This window comes from Coturnix japonica, chromosome 3 (assembly GCF_001577835.2).
Source record: "Coturnix japonica isolate 7356 chromosome 3, Coturnix japonica 2.1, whole genome shotgun sequence".
In the NCBI taxonomy this organism is placed as follows: Eukaryota; Metazoa; Chordata; class Aves; order Galliformes; family Phasianidae; genus Coturnix; species Coturnix japonica.
In genome coordinates, this window is record NC_029518.1 from 32,163,337 (window position 1) to 32,181,839 (window position 18,503).

At 36.4% G+C, this 18,503-nt stretch overlaps 1 protein-coding gene across 1 annotated transcript in view; it reads right to left on the reverse strand.

The window, feature by feature from the left end:
- The window catches only part of WDR64 (WD repeat domain 64), a 51,800-nt gene that overhangs the window by 3,094 nt on the left and 30,203 nt on the right, over positions 1 to 18,503 (reverse strand). The window contains exons 15-27 of the mRNA XM_015857561.2: positions 16,776 to 16,955; positions 15,459 to 15,589; positions 12,607 to 12,699; positions 11,698 to 11,800; positions 10,347 to 10,389; positions 8,614 to 8,678; positions 7,190 to 7,295; positions 5,451 to 5,512; positions 4,949 to 5,058; positions 4,642 to 4,812; positions 2,765 to 2,864; positions 198 to 278; positions 1 to 34 (exon numbers count right to left, since the gene is read on the reverse strand). Coding sequence (XP_015713047.1) covers positions 1 to 34; positions 198 to 278; positions 2,765 to 2,864; positions 4,642 to 4,812; positions 4,949 to 5,058; positions 5,451 to 5,512; positions 7,190 to 7,295; positions 8,614 to 8,678; positions 10,347 to 10,389; positions 11,698 to 11,800; positions 12,607 to 12,699; positions 15,459 to 15,589; positions 16,776 to 16,955 — 1,279 coding nt within the window. The remainder of the gene's footprint in view (positions 35 to 197; positions 279 to 2,764; positions 2,865 to 4,641; positions 4,813 to 4,948; positions 5,059 to 5,450; positions 5,513 to 7,189; positions 7,296 to 8,613; positions 8,679 to 10,346; positions 10,390 to 11,697; positions 11,801 to 12,606; positions 12,700 to 15,458; positions 15,590 to 16,775; positions 16,956 to 18,503) is intronic.

The following is an 18,503-nucleotide window of genomic DNA, read 5'->3' on the forward strand; positions in this document are numbered from 1 at the left end:
TGTGTAGGATGCTTTCTTCAGCTGGCTTCTCAAGCTTCCACCAAATGGAGAACAGAGTTGGGTTGGTAGTAAGTCAGAGCATGTCAGAAAATTAAATTGAGAAACACTTAACAACAGAGTGAGCACATGATGTTAATTACAAGTGCTAAGGACTTCTGCTGCTTGAACATCACGGTGTGGGAAGCATTTGTGCTTACCTTATATAAAGGGAGATGCCCATATACTGCACCAGTCACTCTGGTTCCTGACACAATGCTCTCCAAAGGTTGTCTAGAGGGCTGATCAATGGAAACCAAAGTGAGTTTGGTACTAGTTCAAAACAAAAGGTAATGAATAAATCCTATTACATCCTATTACTTTTATTGAATAGCATGAGTAGATTTCATGTTATCTGCAGAAGTTAATATCATTCCTATGTGGAGAGATTGTGGTTTATGCACAGGTTTTGAACATTTTTAGATCAGAAGGGGATTTTTCTTCTGCTATAAAAAAGAGATAACAGGCAAGATTCCTGCTTCCCAAGTTAATTCAACACAGTTAATAGCAATTACTATTATTATTATTTTAAATCACCAAAATTAAATCTGTTTAAAATACTTAGCTATATCACCTATCAACATTTTGTTAAGTTCAATACAGGAATCATTTTCATGTTACTTGTCTGTTTTGGTGGATGCATGCTATTAGAGGACAGTGAAAAGCTAGATGAAGGTTAATGGGGTAAAAACTCCTTCCCACACGATAGCTTCATCTACAGACTGTCAGACTGACTCACTCTTCTGGGCTATGCAAATCACAAACCAGCCAGTTTGGAAAGATGTAAGTGAACAAAAAGGCATTGCTGTTGTAAACTGTAGGAAGCTTCAAATTAGTGAAAATACCTCAGCTACCTTGATAGTTCATCCACAATCACATGAATCCTTAGACTTACCTAGGTATTATACAGACAGACAGGGCAGGAAATCTAACTGTTATTACATAACAAAGCAGTAATTTCACCCTAGGAGAACATCTTGTGGTCCTCTAACATGGAAAAAGAATGTACCTAAACACTGAAATAGTGCAAATAATGCATTTCTACCCCATCTGAAAGTGAGATTAGTTTGAAATGGTATAATGCACAAAGACTTTCTACAAACATTTTTCACACAGCTGAGTGTGGTGCAGTAATAACAGTTTGAAATATCACATCTTCAGCAATGAAAAACATTCCTCGAGGAATTAATTCCAGACATCACTTATCAATGTTAATTACTAGACATCACTCATTTTCAGGATGATTGGACGTCTGGATTACAATGAGTTAATTGTACACTCTTGGTATTTGCACAGCCACTGAATAGCAAACTTCTAGTCTGAAGTGCAAACTGAACTCAGTTTATTTTTCTCTACAGCTAATGAAAAGAAATCAAACCTTTTTCTTAGAAAAAGCTCCAGTGCCAACATGCCTGAACAGACAGGTATTTTCCACTGTGAGTCTTCATCTCAAATGACTACGTAAAAACCAAGGTGGCACTCACCTCTATTGGCTTGTCCCAAGGTATACTCAGCCACTAACTGATACCATCAACTTCATGTTTTATTCTCAGCATCAACATATTTTTTCCCACTTACACTTCTCTTTTATTGTACTCTGCTGTGTCTACAGCTGCTGAGCAGCAGGGGATTGGTGTTCAACTGCTGTTACTTTGTACTGTGTGCCCTTTCTGTATAAAAGCAGTTTTCTTGATTTTTACAGAGGTCACTTCAGAGACTGTGTAGAATCCCTGACTGGTATAACTGGTACATAAAGGTGCTCGTCATCTTGTTGTTGCCTTCGGGTGAAATGAATGCCTCAAGAGAATGCCTCAACATTGTATGCTTGGCAACAAATAATCTGCTAGCTCCAACTAGTTGAACATTCAGAGGAGATGAGTGCTGATCCTTGGTATCACAGGGCAAGGAAAAGGAAATAACTGTTTGGGCAAGATAGGGCAGTAAACACTAGAGAAGTGTGTTTCATTCTCCTTGTCATCTCACCCAAGCTACCCAGGGAGAACTGGTTATAGGAGTAATAACTTCCACTGACTGCTGTTTAGATTTAGCTGGTCACATTAGTATTAGAATAATGGATTGTGGTACATAGGAGACCCACTGTACCATAAATTTTAGGAAAGGATGTAAAGAATTCATAGCCCTTGCTAAACATGGGGCAAGAGTGGACAGGAAGGTGTTAATGGAAGGTTTTCTTTTTTTGATGAGTGTCCATAGAGTTTGCATCTTTTTCCTTTTCTAGTCCAGTTCCAAAAGGAGAAGTTTCATTTGTTCCCATGACTTTTAAAGCTATGCCATGTAAAGATGGAGGAGTTGCACCATTATTTAGTAAGAGCAGTAGAAAGAACTACTATATATAAGTAGGTGCTCACCATTGCTCTAATATTTTCTCACATCCTTCAAGTAAACCTTGGATACTACATGGACTTCTGTGGAACCATGTAAGTATTTTGGGTTTGAGGTTTTTTGTTGTTGTTGATTGTAGGTTTTTTTATGCCATCAAGCGAAACAAGTGAATCAGTATGTTCTTTCTTCTACATTGGAATTTAGAAATGTAAAACAAAGACAGTGAAAAACAGAATTTTCATGGATCTCTTTGTTAATGCATTTTTGTTCTAGCTTCTTTACTGAATGAGAATATATAGGGATACTTATGACTGTTCTCTAAATACAGTTGCATTTCCTACTATGTTGCACAGGACTGAAACAAATCAGTAATGACATCAAATACCTTTGGAGAAGCCAGAGCTTTGAAAAACTTCAAGTTCTGAATTGCTTCCACCTGTCCATCCCTTTTTAAAACTGAAGATGATCTGGGTAGTGATTTTCCCCTGTGCATGAAAAAAAGAAAAGGACCAAAAATCAGAAGCTCACATCTAAACAGCAAATTGAAATTCCACACTGGCACCAAAATAAAATCATTTTGAAGTACAAATGTGTACTTCATGAATGATGTACAAATTCATATGTCTTCAAAATATAATTTACATTGGGAGCTTCAAATGTGTCCTGATGTGTTTCACCAACACTTCTTCAGTCCAGATAATGGCTTGTCATCTTTGGGAAGTTGGATAAAGTAATACACAAAACAGTCTTTACTGCAACTCAGTGCTAATTCACTGTCTGGTAATGTTTTGTTTTTTGGTTTTTTTTTTTTTCAGTTCTGACTACAATTCTTCTATGCTTCTGTAATAGCAGAGAAGCTTCCCTCTGGTCCACCTTATGAGGCTGTACATGTACAAGTCTATGGGACCAGATGACATGCACCCTAGGATTCTGAAGAAACTGGCTGATATGGTTGCCAAGCCCCTCTCTGTCACACTTGAAAAATCATGACTTTCCATTGAAATCCCAGGTACAAGTACAGACTGGGAGACAAACTCATTGAGACCAGGCCTGCTTGGGGGTCTTGATAGACATGAAGCTGGAGATGAACTTGCATTGTGCTCTTGCAGTCCAGAAGGTCAACTGTATCCTGGCTGCATCAAAAGAAAAGAGGGATGACCAGCAGGGAGAGGGAGGTGATTGTTCCCCTCTACTCTGCCCTTGTGATTTCCCATCTGGAGCAGTGTGTCCAAGCCTGAGGCCCCCAGGATGAGCTGTTAGCATTTCCAGAGTATTCTGACTATTTTCTGCCTCTTCAAAAAGACTGTAGGGATTAGTCCTTCAAACACAATCAAGAACTTCTCTTTACTGATGAGTTACTGTTCTGACTTCAGCAAAACTACTCACATTAGTAAGAATTCTGTGTAAGAAGTTAGCAAGAGACCAGCCTAAATGGGCTAACAGTAAAGGAACTTAGAACTTTCCCATTTTGTCAGAATTCCTTGATTAAAGGTCAGCCTAAAAATGCACATAATACACGAAACCTTATAATTAAAGCCTGTTTGACTTCTTTAAGCCATACAGTAACTTTTCAGTTTGTCAGTAACAGCCATGTGCATTTTGCTTCTGCATTTCCCCAAACCACTGGCTAATGAAACAGGGAGATCTGGGACTTATTACAGCCTTAGCTAGAGGACCAGCGTTCTCCAGCTTGACTTGTAGCAAACCCAGATCCCTGGAGAGCCTAGAAGGAAAGAGGTCCAACACTGCCACTGAGTATACGAAATTCATGTCAGTGTCAGAACATCAAGATTGGAGGTATGTGAATGTATCTATAGTATCCCAGCAAACTTATTTAAACCATCTTTTAAATAGAAATATTGTTTCTAGTTTGAAAATGTTCACAGTAAGCTTTTCTAATAAAGTTTTGGGTAACCCAGAAGTATAACAGCTTGCAGAACTGGAAAAAAAAAAAAAAAAAAGTCTATTAACCTGAACAGTGTAGATAACAAGCAAACTGTAATTAGGCTAAAAGAGGAGGCGATTATCTAGTTGTTACTATTACTTAAATCAAATCTTGACGATCACCTAATCATGACAGCCACCTATTTGTAAAAATAGTGAGATTTATCCATGGTTTGTAAAACCATTTTTTTTAAAGGATTGTACTGGTTCCTCATGGGAAACATTTTTACTTCTATGATCTTCAGAAAAAAGGTGCTCTGAAAGTATAATATTTCAGAATTATTCCCCACTCATGCATCTAAATATTTGAGATCTTACTTGTCTCTGTCTGGCTTGCTCTTCTGTTCCATATGCTCGCTTTCCTCTTTAATTATCACTGGAACATCTTTAACATCACAAGGCAAAATCAATCGACTGATATCCGATAATTCAAATTTCCTGGGCTGCCCAAAGTAACCAAGATAGTATCCATTCATGGCATGCCAGAGTCTATAGATATAGTAAAAGCAGTTCCAAAGGACAGAAAGGAAAATTAATGCTTTTAAGAAGTGGAGCAAGAGTGAAAATACATTATCAGGTTCTGCAGCACTGGCCATAGAAGTAATAAGTATTAGGTACATTGTACCTGACTGAACCATCAACAGATGCTGTTACTACCACATGTTTTTGCTCTTCATGAAATAAGCCAATGATTTCAGCAGAGTGTGCCTTCCAACAGAGCTCCTCCTTTATTTGCTGAGGGGAAAAAGCAACATAACCACATTTTAGGCAGTTCTGTACATCACCGTGGTTACTGGCTTAGTGGTTTTACCAGCAAGGCTTTCTGAAAATTAAGTGAGGACTTATTGTTTCCTTCACCAAAGAGGCTGCAAATGGTATGTGGCAGAAATTCTGCTTAGAAGACAGTGATAAATTCATTCTAATGTTACCTCTTTTAACACAATAGGATGCTGCTATTGGCATTTAACTTATGGCATTTTTGTTTGTTTGTTTGCTTGTTCATTTACGACCTTTACATGCAGGAAACAATTTTAGACCCCATAGAGGTCTGCATCCATTTTATTTTTTATTTTTTTGCTACTGTTCTTATACTTCTCAGTTTAAGAAAATGTCAGATTTTCCCTTACATTTTTACTGTTTTCTGGATCTTCTAAGAATGAGACAATGCTCCAGCACATAACGTGTCCTTCTATTTAAAAAAGGAAAAAGCAAAACGTCAATAAATTTCATTACTGCTACACAGTTTCTTGTTGCTAACATATGTTCTTGGTAAACACCAGGCAGATTGAAAAAAAAATCATAGGTCAGTGGAAATTATTTTAGTGGGAAAATCACTATCTCATTGTCAAGCACACAGAGTAGAAAATAATACACATTTAGTAATATGCAAATGAATACACATATCATTTTGAATAATGTTTCTTTAAATAGATTTGAAATTGAAAGAATGCAGAGTTCTTTCCTTGAGTGACAAGAATTAGTAACAAGAGTAATCTTTTCCAGACTGTTATCTATTGCACAAGCTTGATTTGAGTTTCTGAGGATAAAAAACTGTTTTTCAATCCTGGTAAAAAGGACAAAGTTTATGATTAATTGCATATATAATTAAGGCTTAATGTTATATGACCGTCTAGTGCATTAAGTAGAACTAGAATCAAAGAGCCATTTTTCTCAAGACCTGTTGTTGCCTCTTACATACATAATTTCTACTACTAGACAGAGGAATCTCTTGTGTTATTCCAGCCTTCATTTTGGACACATCTAACTTCTAGGACCGACTATTATCAAGCAAATAAAAAGGAAATCTGGTAAAGGGAACAATACATTGACATTAGCACCACAGATAAAAGAGAAGAACGCAGAAGGCATAAGAAGCATATACACTCAGTGGCGCAAAAACAAAAGGACAAAGGCAGAGTGCCAGATGAAGAGGTAATAGGGTGGATGCTTTTCCACAGTTAATTAAAATCTGGTTCAGTGTATGCTACCTTATTGATTTGAATCAGTGAAGAGTAGAAACTCCTCTTCATTTTCAGAACTTCAATTTCCTGCTCAGTTTTGAGCCAGATGAAATAAAAAAGAACAAAAAACACACAAACAAACAAAACAAAAAAAAATAAAAAAGAAAGAAAGAAAAGAAAAAAAAAAGAAAAAAACAACACCTCAATCCATTTCAATGTTGATAGCATAATAGCAGGAAACCAGTAGGAAACAGTTCTAATAGATACTTCAGAAGAAAAGTGGCACATGACAGGCCAATCTGACATCACATGACAGATGTAGAAGAGAAAAATTTCCAGGGTTAATGGAGAGGTCTGGGGGTCAGACAGCAGATAAACTCTTAGACTTTCTCCCAGGTAAAAGCCGGATTTGATGTGAAATTAAGTCTAACAGTGAGCTGCTAGCACAGACCACAAGTGCTTTCTTTCCTTACATAGCTGTGTACCAATGAGGCCATTACTGTGTATACCACATCAGTGTATCAGTGTCTGAATCACAGCTCTTGGTACAGCCAAAGGATGGGGTTTTTATTTAGTTTTGTTACTGCAGGTGTGACATTTTTGTTTGTTCCTAATAGCCTTTGGTATTAATGCAGTAATTCAGATGGAAGTTGTATACAGATTCTGTAAATAAATAAAATTTTAAAGTCTTTTTGAAAGACTATTGATAATGCTACTAATTCTAAGCTTTAATCTATCAGCCTTTCATACCAGGAAACACCCTTTTCAATTGTTTAATTATAGCTTTGATGGAGAAAGTCTAGCAGCATTCGCACCTTCATTTTCACATTTCTGGCACACAAACAGCATGATCTTATGTAGTTCTACAAACTGACCTGAGCAGAATGACTAGTACATTCACTTACCCTTGCTGCCTGCCAGAAGCGTTTTAGTAGAGAGGTCTGTACACATTGCTGTCAGAGCAACTGGATGATATTTTGAAAATGGCAAAATTTCTTTCAGTAAGTTCCCCTAAAATAGAATAATTAAATCACATTTCTTTTTATAACATCTACATGAAATAAATAAATAAATAAATAAATAAATAAATGTATCAGAAGTTGAGTGTTATTGATTTGATCTGTTCAGCACTGCCAAGCTTATACCCATTCAGAAAGCTGCTGCAAAAGTAGTTTCCTAATCTAATGAACAGCCAATATAGTGGAGATGTATTCTTATGGATTGTCATCTCTTCTACATCAAAAACACAACAGACTCTACTCTTGAGGCAATTCCAATTCACAACTCAATTGCACCTATTCCTACTTCAACACTTACCTTTCATTTGAAATATCACTACGCATTTCATTTTCTACTGACCTGTCATTTCTTGCTGAAAACTGACACATGATGTCTCCATCACCAACCTGTTTTGCTTTCAAGCAAGTACCAGTAGCCTTCCTCCCCTACTATCCCTTCAGGTCTGGGAGGTGAGGGAAAGTTATGCAGATAAGGAGAATCTTGACAATGTGATGATGATGATGATGATCATGATCATGTCAGTGATGACATCACCATCATTTGAACCTGTGAACTCCTACAGGAATCTAAGCACACAATGTCTGTATCTACTTTGTCAACATTTACCACTGTATTCTGTTTTGTTTGTTTATAAAACATCAGCAAAAGCTACTTCACCATCTTTCTGAAGAATTCTCCCTAGAATTTGCATGTGCTGTTTTACAAGAAGCTAGGGCTTCCTGTTAGGCTCCTCCTTCTATCTGCATTTACTTTTCATCTCTTGTTTAGAATAACAACCTGTCTGGGATAGTCTTATGGATTTGATACAATATGACAACTAAACCATTGGCGTTCTGTTTCAAGATTGGCTTTACAGGACTATAGCTACAGACCAGACATACTCAGATAGATACATACTATTCTCTCCTAATTTGTAACCCTGCCAGTGCTAACTGGCTTCTTAAATGCTCTGGCCGTATTTCTCCTCATCAGAGCCCAGGATACCCTGCTTTGTGTATTATACTTTCTTAGTTGGTACATGAGGTGGGTGAAAAATTAGTTCCTACATTTTCACATAACTTTACAGCCAGTTTTCATTATAAATTATGTTTCTTCATTTTCCATCCAGTGTTACTCTCTGTGACCATTATTAAAGCAGAACTATTTTTTGTCTGCGGAAGAAACTCTTAACCTAGACAAACAAATAAACAAACAAACAATGATGAAATATCTACTGCTGCAAGTGCTACTTGAAAAGCAGGTTTCCAAAGATCAGTAGAATTAACTTTTTAACAGTCAAATCCCATCCCAAATATATTCAGAAAGCTACCTGAATACTCCATAGGTAGATGTAGCCATTTTCATGAGCAGAAGCCAGCACTGGTGGGTATCCTCCTACATCAGAAATTGCATAACACAAGAAAAATCTAAATTTGAAAATAAACTTCAACATAAAGATAGCATTAGCATGAAAATGCTACAGATATAGATGGAAGACAACTGACAAGAAATTAAAACTATCCTAATGGCCTCATCTAACCTGGCCAGAATTATTACTCCAAGAACCTTTTTCAGAGCATAGCGATAGATTTTACAGAAACTGAATGTGCTAGTCAGAGTGCAGGAGGTTATCAGGACATCTGAGAAGCAGTTCTGAAGCCTCTGCATGAGGGTTCCAAAAATGACTATAAGTTTAGCAATCAAACAAAGTTTAATAACTAAATAATACTTACTGACTGAAATCATAGATTTTTATACCCATTTCTCAAATTCAATGATAAATTCAATGTAGTGGTCACACCGTTTTCAGAGTTCCTGCTGTGATTTGACTTCCCCAAAGCTAGACATTCACTGGCAGCAAGGCATAGCATGAATGTCTATTTCATTGAGCAGCTACAAGGCTTAGGAATATTCTGCTTTCAGAGCATGCTTCCTTTGCTGAATATATTTAGCCTAAAAACAGATTTCAGGGGACCACGTTTGTTGTTATTAAGAAAATCTGCTTTCAAGCAGAGGATAAACAAAAGGGGTTTCAGAAGAATCTAGAGGATCTACTTCTTGCAAATGCATTAACTCCCTACTCCCTTTGCACAGCTTTAACTCTTAAGCACTTGGCTGCCTGTTTTTTGTTTTTTTTTTTCTGTTGTTTAGGGACATAGAGAAGGGCTGCTCCAAAAATAGTTAATCCTATTTTATTATGATGGTACGTGACATCAGAAGCAGATGTTGGTGGTATGACAGTAGAGGTTGAACCTTCCCACCAGTATTCCGTTACATGTTATTTGCCACGTGACAGATGGCAGCAGAGATGCAGTCTGGCAAAATGGTGGCTGACATGGATGTGCATACAAAGAAAAAATGTGTCATTTAATTCTTCCACATGGAAAAAAAGGCACCCATTGACGTTCAGTGGCACAGTGAGGTGGTGGGTGATGTGTTTTGGCAGTGGTGACAGCAATATGAAGACAAGCCATGTTCCAGTGAGCCAAGAAGATTTTCCCTAAGTGCAGCACGCAGGCTCTTGATCATCACTAATGGTGGTGAATATGTTGAAAAATAGTGTTTTGTCACTGAGAATTTCCTCTATGAAATAGTATTATCACACTCTTTGAATATATTATCATTTCTATGGAAATAAGTATGAGGCACTACTTCTGGAGCAACCTAAGAAAGACCTTTTTCTATTAAAATTCTACTCGATCCTTTTATTCACACTTGAGTCAAGTTGGCTCTTGCTTTACTATTTCAAAAATTCATGGCTTCGAAGCTTATGTGGGAGATAAATTTGTATTACTGACAAACCCAAATTCTGCAAGGTTATCAAATCACGTCTACTTAGAAAAAAACAGGAATAGAGCCTTTCAGATCCTGCATCCTGACCTAGCTTCTGGGAAATAACTACAAAGCAGAGATGAGCAAAACAGAAATGTATCATCCACAAAAACAATGGTAACTGTTATTCTAAACTCAGTTTACCAGAAAAACTGACATAGTCACTATGAAAATCTGGGTAAAAGTCGGGGATCAACAAAAAAGATATTGAAAACCAGTGGTTCTTCATACCTGCTGTTATCTGAGTATTATCTTCATTACTTCTTGCATTTTCCTAGAAGCAAGGAATAAAATGTAACAGAATTGTAAAATGGAACTTCAGATGGAACAGTTCTCTAGTGGAAATTATTTCAAGAATTTATTTTTAAATGGAGGATTCAATTTTCCCCCAATTTTTATTCATCTCATAGAATTTCATCTGAAGGACATAAAAATCAGAAATGAAAAAATCACAGATGAAATTAATAGGAACAGGCTAGGCGAACGCTAAAGGGAAATTTGGTTGAAAGGTATTTATATTTTAGGAAAAACAAAATTCATCATTTATAGTCATTTGAATGTGCCCTAGATCTCTTAGTGAATGTAATTCCAAATATTCTTATTGTCATTATTGTCTTGAGTAAAGATGAAAACATGAATGAATAGCCACTATATTTACTCATGTCTAGATCTTCAGTGTGAGAATTGTTGCATTTGTTTCTCTTTATATTTGCTTCTGAGGAGCCCCAGGACTGACAGTAATCAGTACTGGCTTCAAAAATTGCTAGGTCAAATAAATTGTGTCTATGAGCATTTGAGGTTTCTTAGAAGAAAGCCTTTTCAACCTTATCTCATCAATATGCAAGAGTTGATGTTTTGGGCTTCTGAGGATCTTTTTGAGAACTGAAAATGGTTGTCCATTTTTTTAATTCAATAACTACGTAGCACAGAATATTGTATATTTTAATTAGGCTTGTGTCTACTTAGGAATCTATAAAGTGCTTTGCTGAAACAAAATACTGGGAAAAAAAACTGTGAATGAGCAGGATTTTATTCCCTTCACCTAATCACTACTTACTGCCCTGAAGATATGTCATATTCTTCTGGCACAAAAGGACTAGAATAATGCAAAAATGTGCACATTGAGATACAGGTAACTTCATGGTAAATTTAAAAACATTATCCTATTAGTCATTTGAAAATGCCCTTGAAATTACGTGCATCCACGTAAATGTGGTTGCATCACAGATACAAACCTCTTTTTATTCAAGTACTTTGTAATTTGTCTGTTTTACCTTCCCATTCTAGCTCTTCATACTCCTCTTTGAAAGTCAGAATTCCTAGTGACAAGCATCTGATACACACTTAGGTAGGCAGATATTCCATCTAGCAGAGATCTAGCTAACTAATAGAATGTGTTGTTAATTCTCCACCTAATTCCCAGTGCAAGTTGCAAGTTCTTTTTATTTTTTTTTTTTTCCTGTAGTTCCTAATTTCTGTGCATGGCTTTATGAAGAGAAATTTTTAGTAAGCTACAAGATTTTAAAACCTAAAAAGAAATTTGTTTTTGATGCTACTGAATCCCTGAAACTGCTATACCTACCTTATCCTGGTTCCAATACCTATTCTTGTGCTCTGGGAGATCACTTACATCATTATCAATATCACTACTCCCAACAGCAGTAGAGGATAGAGAGCTAATTTTCCTGTATGAAAAAAAGAATAACTGGACAAAGATGGTTGAAAAGATCACCGACCGTCTTGAAGATGCTGCTTGCTATCTGGAAATCAACATGGTTCAGTGTAATAACGCACAATAAAATATTCCCAGAAATGACTGGACTGATTAGACTAAGAATTGTTGGTGCTTTAGAAATTTATGCAAATAACTTGGTAAGATTTACATTATTACACAGACAAACTCTCCCATCAAGATTTTTGAGCAAGTGAAATCCATAGTAAGTCAAAATTAACACTGGTATTTATCCTCCAAAAGTAAAGAGGGAAAATTCACTGCATGCCAGTGAGTTTTCCCCTTTCATTCTACACAGTGTTTTTCTTTGCAAAGAGTTTTTAGCTAATTTTAAAAAATATTTTTCAGTTTGTTAAAATAATAATCAGAAATAAGATTGTGTGGAAGGAAAAAAAAGTTGGTTGTAGTGTTTCATGTCTGTTTCTGAGTCAAGAAAGGTCAAAGAGACTCCATAACCCTCTCGCTACCCTATGCCAGAACTCCATCTCCTGCACAGAAATTCTTCTTGATGTTTAGATGGAACTTCTTGAGTTCCAGTTTGTGCCCACTGCCCCTTGTCTTGGCACTGGGCACCACTGAAAAGGGCCTGATATCAATGTGGGTTGATAAATATAACAAAAGTTTATGGATGTGAAAGCAAATTAACCATTTGAACTTGATTAAATACAAAATAATTTACAGTTTAAATAGGGCTTCTTGGTTAAAGATAACAGTAGAATTCCAAATGATAACCCCTGTCATGTTGGAAGTCATAGTTACCTGGAAGAGGAAGCACTATACACAAGGAATAACACAGCATTGACTCCTGATGCTTGAGGAACTGAAGCCTGGCTGCTGTCATTAACTTTATACCTGAAAAATAATGACATTTGTACTGAATGTATCAGATACGTTGTGTATTATTTCAGAAAACCTTGTGTACTTCATTCACAATCTAAAAGTTTAAACATTTCATTTCCTACAAAAACACATCATCTAAGGTTTTAGACAGTTTTCATAATTAGTTAAATAACTGTGATGGATTAATTATAGCAAAATGGTAGGCAAAAATGTGCAAGAAAAATCAGGAGCCAAATGGAGTAACGTTAATTCATTCAGCCAAGTATTTTCTTGAGATACTGTTAGAGAAAACTGAAGTAATCTATGTCAAAATTAACCAGTTACATTACTATTAGAAAAATACCTTGTTCCTGGCATTCAAACCAGTCATATGTGTGAATTCTGGGTAAAATCCTTTCTTTACAAAGCAATGACTTACCCCTCATATATGGGGAAGTAAAAACAAAGGGACAAACCTAGAACTGCAGTTTTTATTATTTCCTGTGGTGTAAGTAAAACTCAGTTAACTTTTTCACAAATATGCCAATTCTACACATTACAGATGATGTGGATAGCTAAGTCTTGAGTTTTTATGGTCTTAAAAAGGCTTACATTCCATCTCCAACACAGAAGACTGGCTGTACCACATCACTCAGTCTAACCAGACATATTCAATTATTCACCTTTCTGATGTAGTAACTCATCCCATGCAACAATTTTCTGAAATATCCTGCCCATCAATTTTGTTACTTTCAGTGGAAGAATTTTACTCCCAAACATCCAAAATCACTTCAGACTTCTTGTTAAATACAACTATACATAGTCATACAATAGTTTTCTAGGTAAAGAGAATTTTGACCTCAAAGCAACCACTAAAAAACTGCCAGTAATGACACTGGCAAGGAGGTAACCAATTAGTACACATTCTGATGAAGTTAAGGAAGGTTTTCTACCTTTCCTGTTTCCGCTGTGAATAAATAATTGACTAGACCTGGGTTCATGGATCACTCTTGCCTTGCGAGCTGGAATTGCTCCAGAATAAATAAATAAATAAAAAAAATAAAAGATTCCCTTTTGCATTATGTGCTGCAGAATATCTTGTAGCATGATAGTTACAGAACTCTTGTGAGAGCTGCGGGTTTAAAACCATACAGATAGAAATAGGACCTGAGCCCATATCCCCAAAGTACTGAGGGGTACCTTAGCCAGGGGCTTAATGAGTGAAGAGGATATTCAATGTTGCAGCTTTCTGAAACAAGCTTTTTATTTCCTTTTTCTCACAAATATCTGAGCTAGGAATTTCAAGTTGAAGTGAGCGTTTTTCCCCTGATCATTTTTTGTACTCTTGGAGGTGAAGCAAATGAAACAAGTTTTCAGGTCATGTTAATTCAAAACATACTTTCTTCCCTTCTGTTCAGCTTCCAAAGAAACCTGCACTAATTAACCAAGAATTTTTAAATTAATGCTCCCGAGCTATTTAAAGTATTTACTAGAGCTAAGCAAAATTGATTAGTGACACTCAAAAATACATGGTATGGCATCTTATCTGAGCAGCCAGCCATCTGAATCACAAAGGTCTTTCAACTAAATGCTGCTGCTCCTTAGCGAGTGGGCCGAAAAAAACCCTCAAAAAACAAACAAAAAAAAACCTTTCTGTAAAATGTCTTAATTTAAGTAAGGACAGATATTTCAAAAGGAGAGTATTTTAATCAGACTTGAAGGGAAGACTAAGAAGATATCTGAAATCAGAAAGAGCAAAGAGAAATAATACCACCAATATAGGCCAAGGGGAAAAATACTGAATTGGAAAGAGGTAGTTATTAGAACAGTACAGAGGTTATAAAAAAAGACCAGAGGATAATACAGAAAATTGAAACAGTGAAAATTATAGCTGTAGCCAAAACAGTCCTTTAACAACCCCCTCCAAATGCATTTCTTTTATCTAAAATAACAATAAGCAGAGATATCTGCCCATCATCTTTAGCTTTTTGAATGGAATATCTTTCTACAGTTCTACCTTTTTCATTTTGAAGATCATCAAGATCCCTGATTAATCCCTCAATCTCAGCTCAATGGATTGAGACAGGCTTGTATCTGTCTGCCTCTTTTTTAATGATTAGTTTGGTAATTCCATATCATTCCCCAAAAACAAGCCTAAAGAATTACTCCAGAAACACCACAAGATAAGAAGAAACTATGCAGTTCAGAACATATAAAAACCTATATCAAGTCCACTTGACCATTCCTACACTGCCAGAAATTTTCATAGCAAGAGAACAACTTTATTTATTTTATTTATTAGGCACATTTCTTTCCAAAAGAAATATGAATAAATAAGTTCAAATAAAGAGCAGAACTACAGTCACATCAGTCAGCAAGAATGTAATTCATCCATGATTATTAGCTGAAATAGTCTTATCTCCAGATATCCTCCCAAACACAAAACTTTATAAATAAGGAAATTCTATGGCTCCACAGCAGCCATTAACCAATGACGGTGACTTGCTCAGTAAGTTTCCTTCAGTGGCAGTGCTGGCATGTGAAAATGCTATTTTTGATTACTTCATTCCTTTCACAAGTGACCCTTTTAATTACTTCTGCTAACTTCAACATGGGGACCAGCTAGCAAAGTGTTATGAAGTGGGAGGGAGAGGGGCCCAGTCAAACTTCTGCTTTAACTCCTGATTGATGTTCATCCTTTACAGTTGAGTACCTCAGAATTTCCAATACGCTGTTTGGAAGGTTCATATGAAATACTGGATAAGAAAATTCCTCCATAAAACAAGACTTACATGTATCTGACAGAAGCAGATTCAAAATCCCACAGAATTACTGCACCATTTTCACTTCCTGTAGTTATCAAGCTATGTGCTTCTACTTTTAACACATCAAAGCACTTCATTTCCACAGAAGGTACAAATCCCTACAAAGAACATTAAAAAAAAAAAAAAGGTTAGTTGGAACAATGTGGACACTGCAGAATGATCTCTTTTAACTGCTAACTTAATATGATGTGTCAATTAACAGTTCATATTCAATATTATTTTAATACTACTGTATTTGAGCTAGACAGATGCACTAGAAGGAAGCAGGGAGTGATAGTAATGATAAACTCCCTTCTGCAGAGGATGAAGACCTCCATCTATCAACCTGTCTTGCTTTTCAGGGAGGTTTTCTGCTTGGTGGGAGTTCAGATTTGGAATATTTTGAAGAGACTGCTGGGGCTTGCCTAGCCTTCAGACTGCTTAGTACACCCAGTGGATACAAATGTTCTTTCCAAGAGATATGTGGGATATCCTGACAAACTGGAGCATAAACATATTTGCCAACAGGCTGAAAAACTTACTGAAGAGAGGTTTAAATTAGGACTAACAGGGGAGGGAAAAGATGATAAAAAATAAAGTGAAGAGGTTGTGGACCAGGTTGGCAAACAAGATATGTGGTGATGTAGATATGATGTAGACCTCGTATCAACCGAAAAGGAATGAATGAACCTACTCTAAGTACATGAAGACAAATAAAGCGCTTTCCACAGGACAGCGCTGTAGAAAAAGCTTTCACACCTTACTAGGGAAATCACAACAGGATGCCTCTATGAAATGCCTGTACACCAGCGTATGCAGCTAGGGGAACAAGTAGGAGGAATAAGAGGTGTGTTTGCAGCTGCAGGACTTGTTAAACATGGGAATAAATATCACTTTAACACTCAGCTTGACTTTCATGTGCCACTATCACTGAAGGCCAGGCTATCTATAGCACTGAAGGAAATTTGATTTCTAGAAGATTCCTAACACAAGGACTTCTTCTTTTTTTTTTTTTTTTTTTTTTTTTTTTTTTTTTTTTAGGGGAATTTTTTTGTACGGGAATACAAACTGTGTATTCAGAGCTCCTTAACCATGGCAAAAACAGTGCAATGAGTTATTAAACAGATCTATCTCAGAAACAATAGCTCTCTTACATTTTTTATTTAGACCTCCAGTGTACTGAAAAGTACGGAATACTTAGTTGGTTCTTATCCTGTTGTTAAACCATGAGATCCTCAAGGGCACAGTAAACTTTTTACTTTCTAATCTTCTGTAAATGATGTGGAACTTTAAAGTGTTTCTCACCTCCGTATCGCTGCTTAGAGAACTGGTGTCATCAGATGGTAGCTGGATATCTGGAAAAAATTCGTGTTTTTGTAAAGTGGCTGGATTTAGTGACAGAAATTTAACTGGACTTCTTTGTAGAAACAACACTGCCTCAGGAAGCACCCATGTAACCTCTAGATATCTTTGAATTTCATTACCCTGTTAAAATAAATTAACAAAAGAGGGAGGAAAATATTTTGTTACTCATACAAAAATGATCAGCAAGGGTGCATCAAAAGCATGTTTTCTGTGCCTAATTTGAAAAAACATTTGAAAATTTATCTGGCATAAGCAGTTTAATTTCCCATTTAAACTAAGTGAAGAAACTCGAGTTATAGCTGCTTATTTCATTAACATGGGTAGTCTTCAGTTCATATCTAGCATATTAGCACAGCTGATGGTTATCTCATTTCTGTGAGAACAAGCCATACTTAAGTCACTGCTTTGAGTTATCAGTCCCTCCCCATTATGCTTAGAGCTCATGCAAATTACCTTAATTTTTTTCCAATTACTTTGAATTTTCTTCAGTATCCAGTTTCTATTTTAACCTTACGAATTCTGTTTTGGAAAATTGTACTAAAATCAGCTTCTTAGGTTTTCTCATGTTCTCAAAGCTGTCTCAAGCTCCAGAACAGAGCAATGATTAAGATTTCACTAAGTCCTACAATATTAATTGTATCAGACAAGAAAATAAAAGAAAAATATGGGGAAGGAGTGAAAACTGTGAATAATTATGGTAGACTTTTCTAAAGAATAAACAGTGTTTGGAGTGCTACTCAAGTTTATCTTGCCATCATGTTTAGAGCCTCTTTATACTCTCATAATAATAACCTGTATTTCTCAGTATTACTGAAACACATTTATAGAAAAGGTAGTTCTGCAACTATATATAATAATATTAATTACTTACTCACATAGACACAGAAGAGATTCAGCTCCTTACCAACCTGTTAGTCAGTGGGCTTGTTTACATTGCATGAATAATTCAGCAGCTTCAAGTACTAACACTGCAGAGTAATTGGTGCGCAGTAGAATTTCAGATATCACTTAGTATCAAAAGCATAAAGTCTATCACTATAACAGCTAGATCTGGAGCTTTATAAGTGAGCACTGGTTGTGAAAATTCCAGAACAGCCAGAGTGAACTTACACAAACTTCTTGTTGCATCAGCACTAAGGAATGCCATCAAGGCACTAAGCAGCTGCTTCCTAAAAAAAACCATTATCTTTAGGAGTGAATGGTACTTCCTGTCCCTTTGTGAACTGCCAGCTCAGACACATTAAATGCACTGGGAGGGGAGCATTTGTCTATACAAGCCATGAACAGTAAATGGCTCGAAGGTGTTCTGCACATAGCCATGACTCAGCCCATTCCAATTTTGCTCACTGTGAGGCTCCTGGTTTCTATTTATGCATGTAAGCCCCAACTTTTTGTAGTGTTGTATAAACTAGCTAAACAATGTGTATTTGTATCCACGGCTGTATAACATAAATTCTTGGTTCTCTTGTTTAGAAACTAATGGTTAACAGGATTGAGAGTTCCAGAATTCCAGCACGTGGTAAAACCTCAGTGTTGCTCTGCAAAATTCCTGTCAATGATTCAGTTCATTGGAGTCCCTTTCCATCAGACAGTCAGATCTCAGCCTCAGATGTTAACTTATGAAGATGAAGAAGAGAAATGAAACAGTTTTCAGGTGTAGAATCAGAT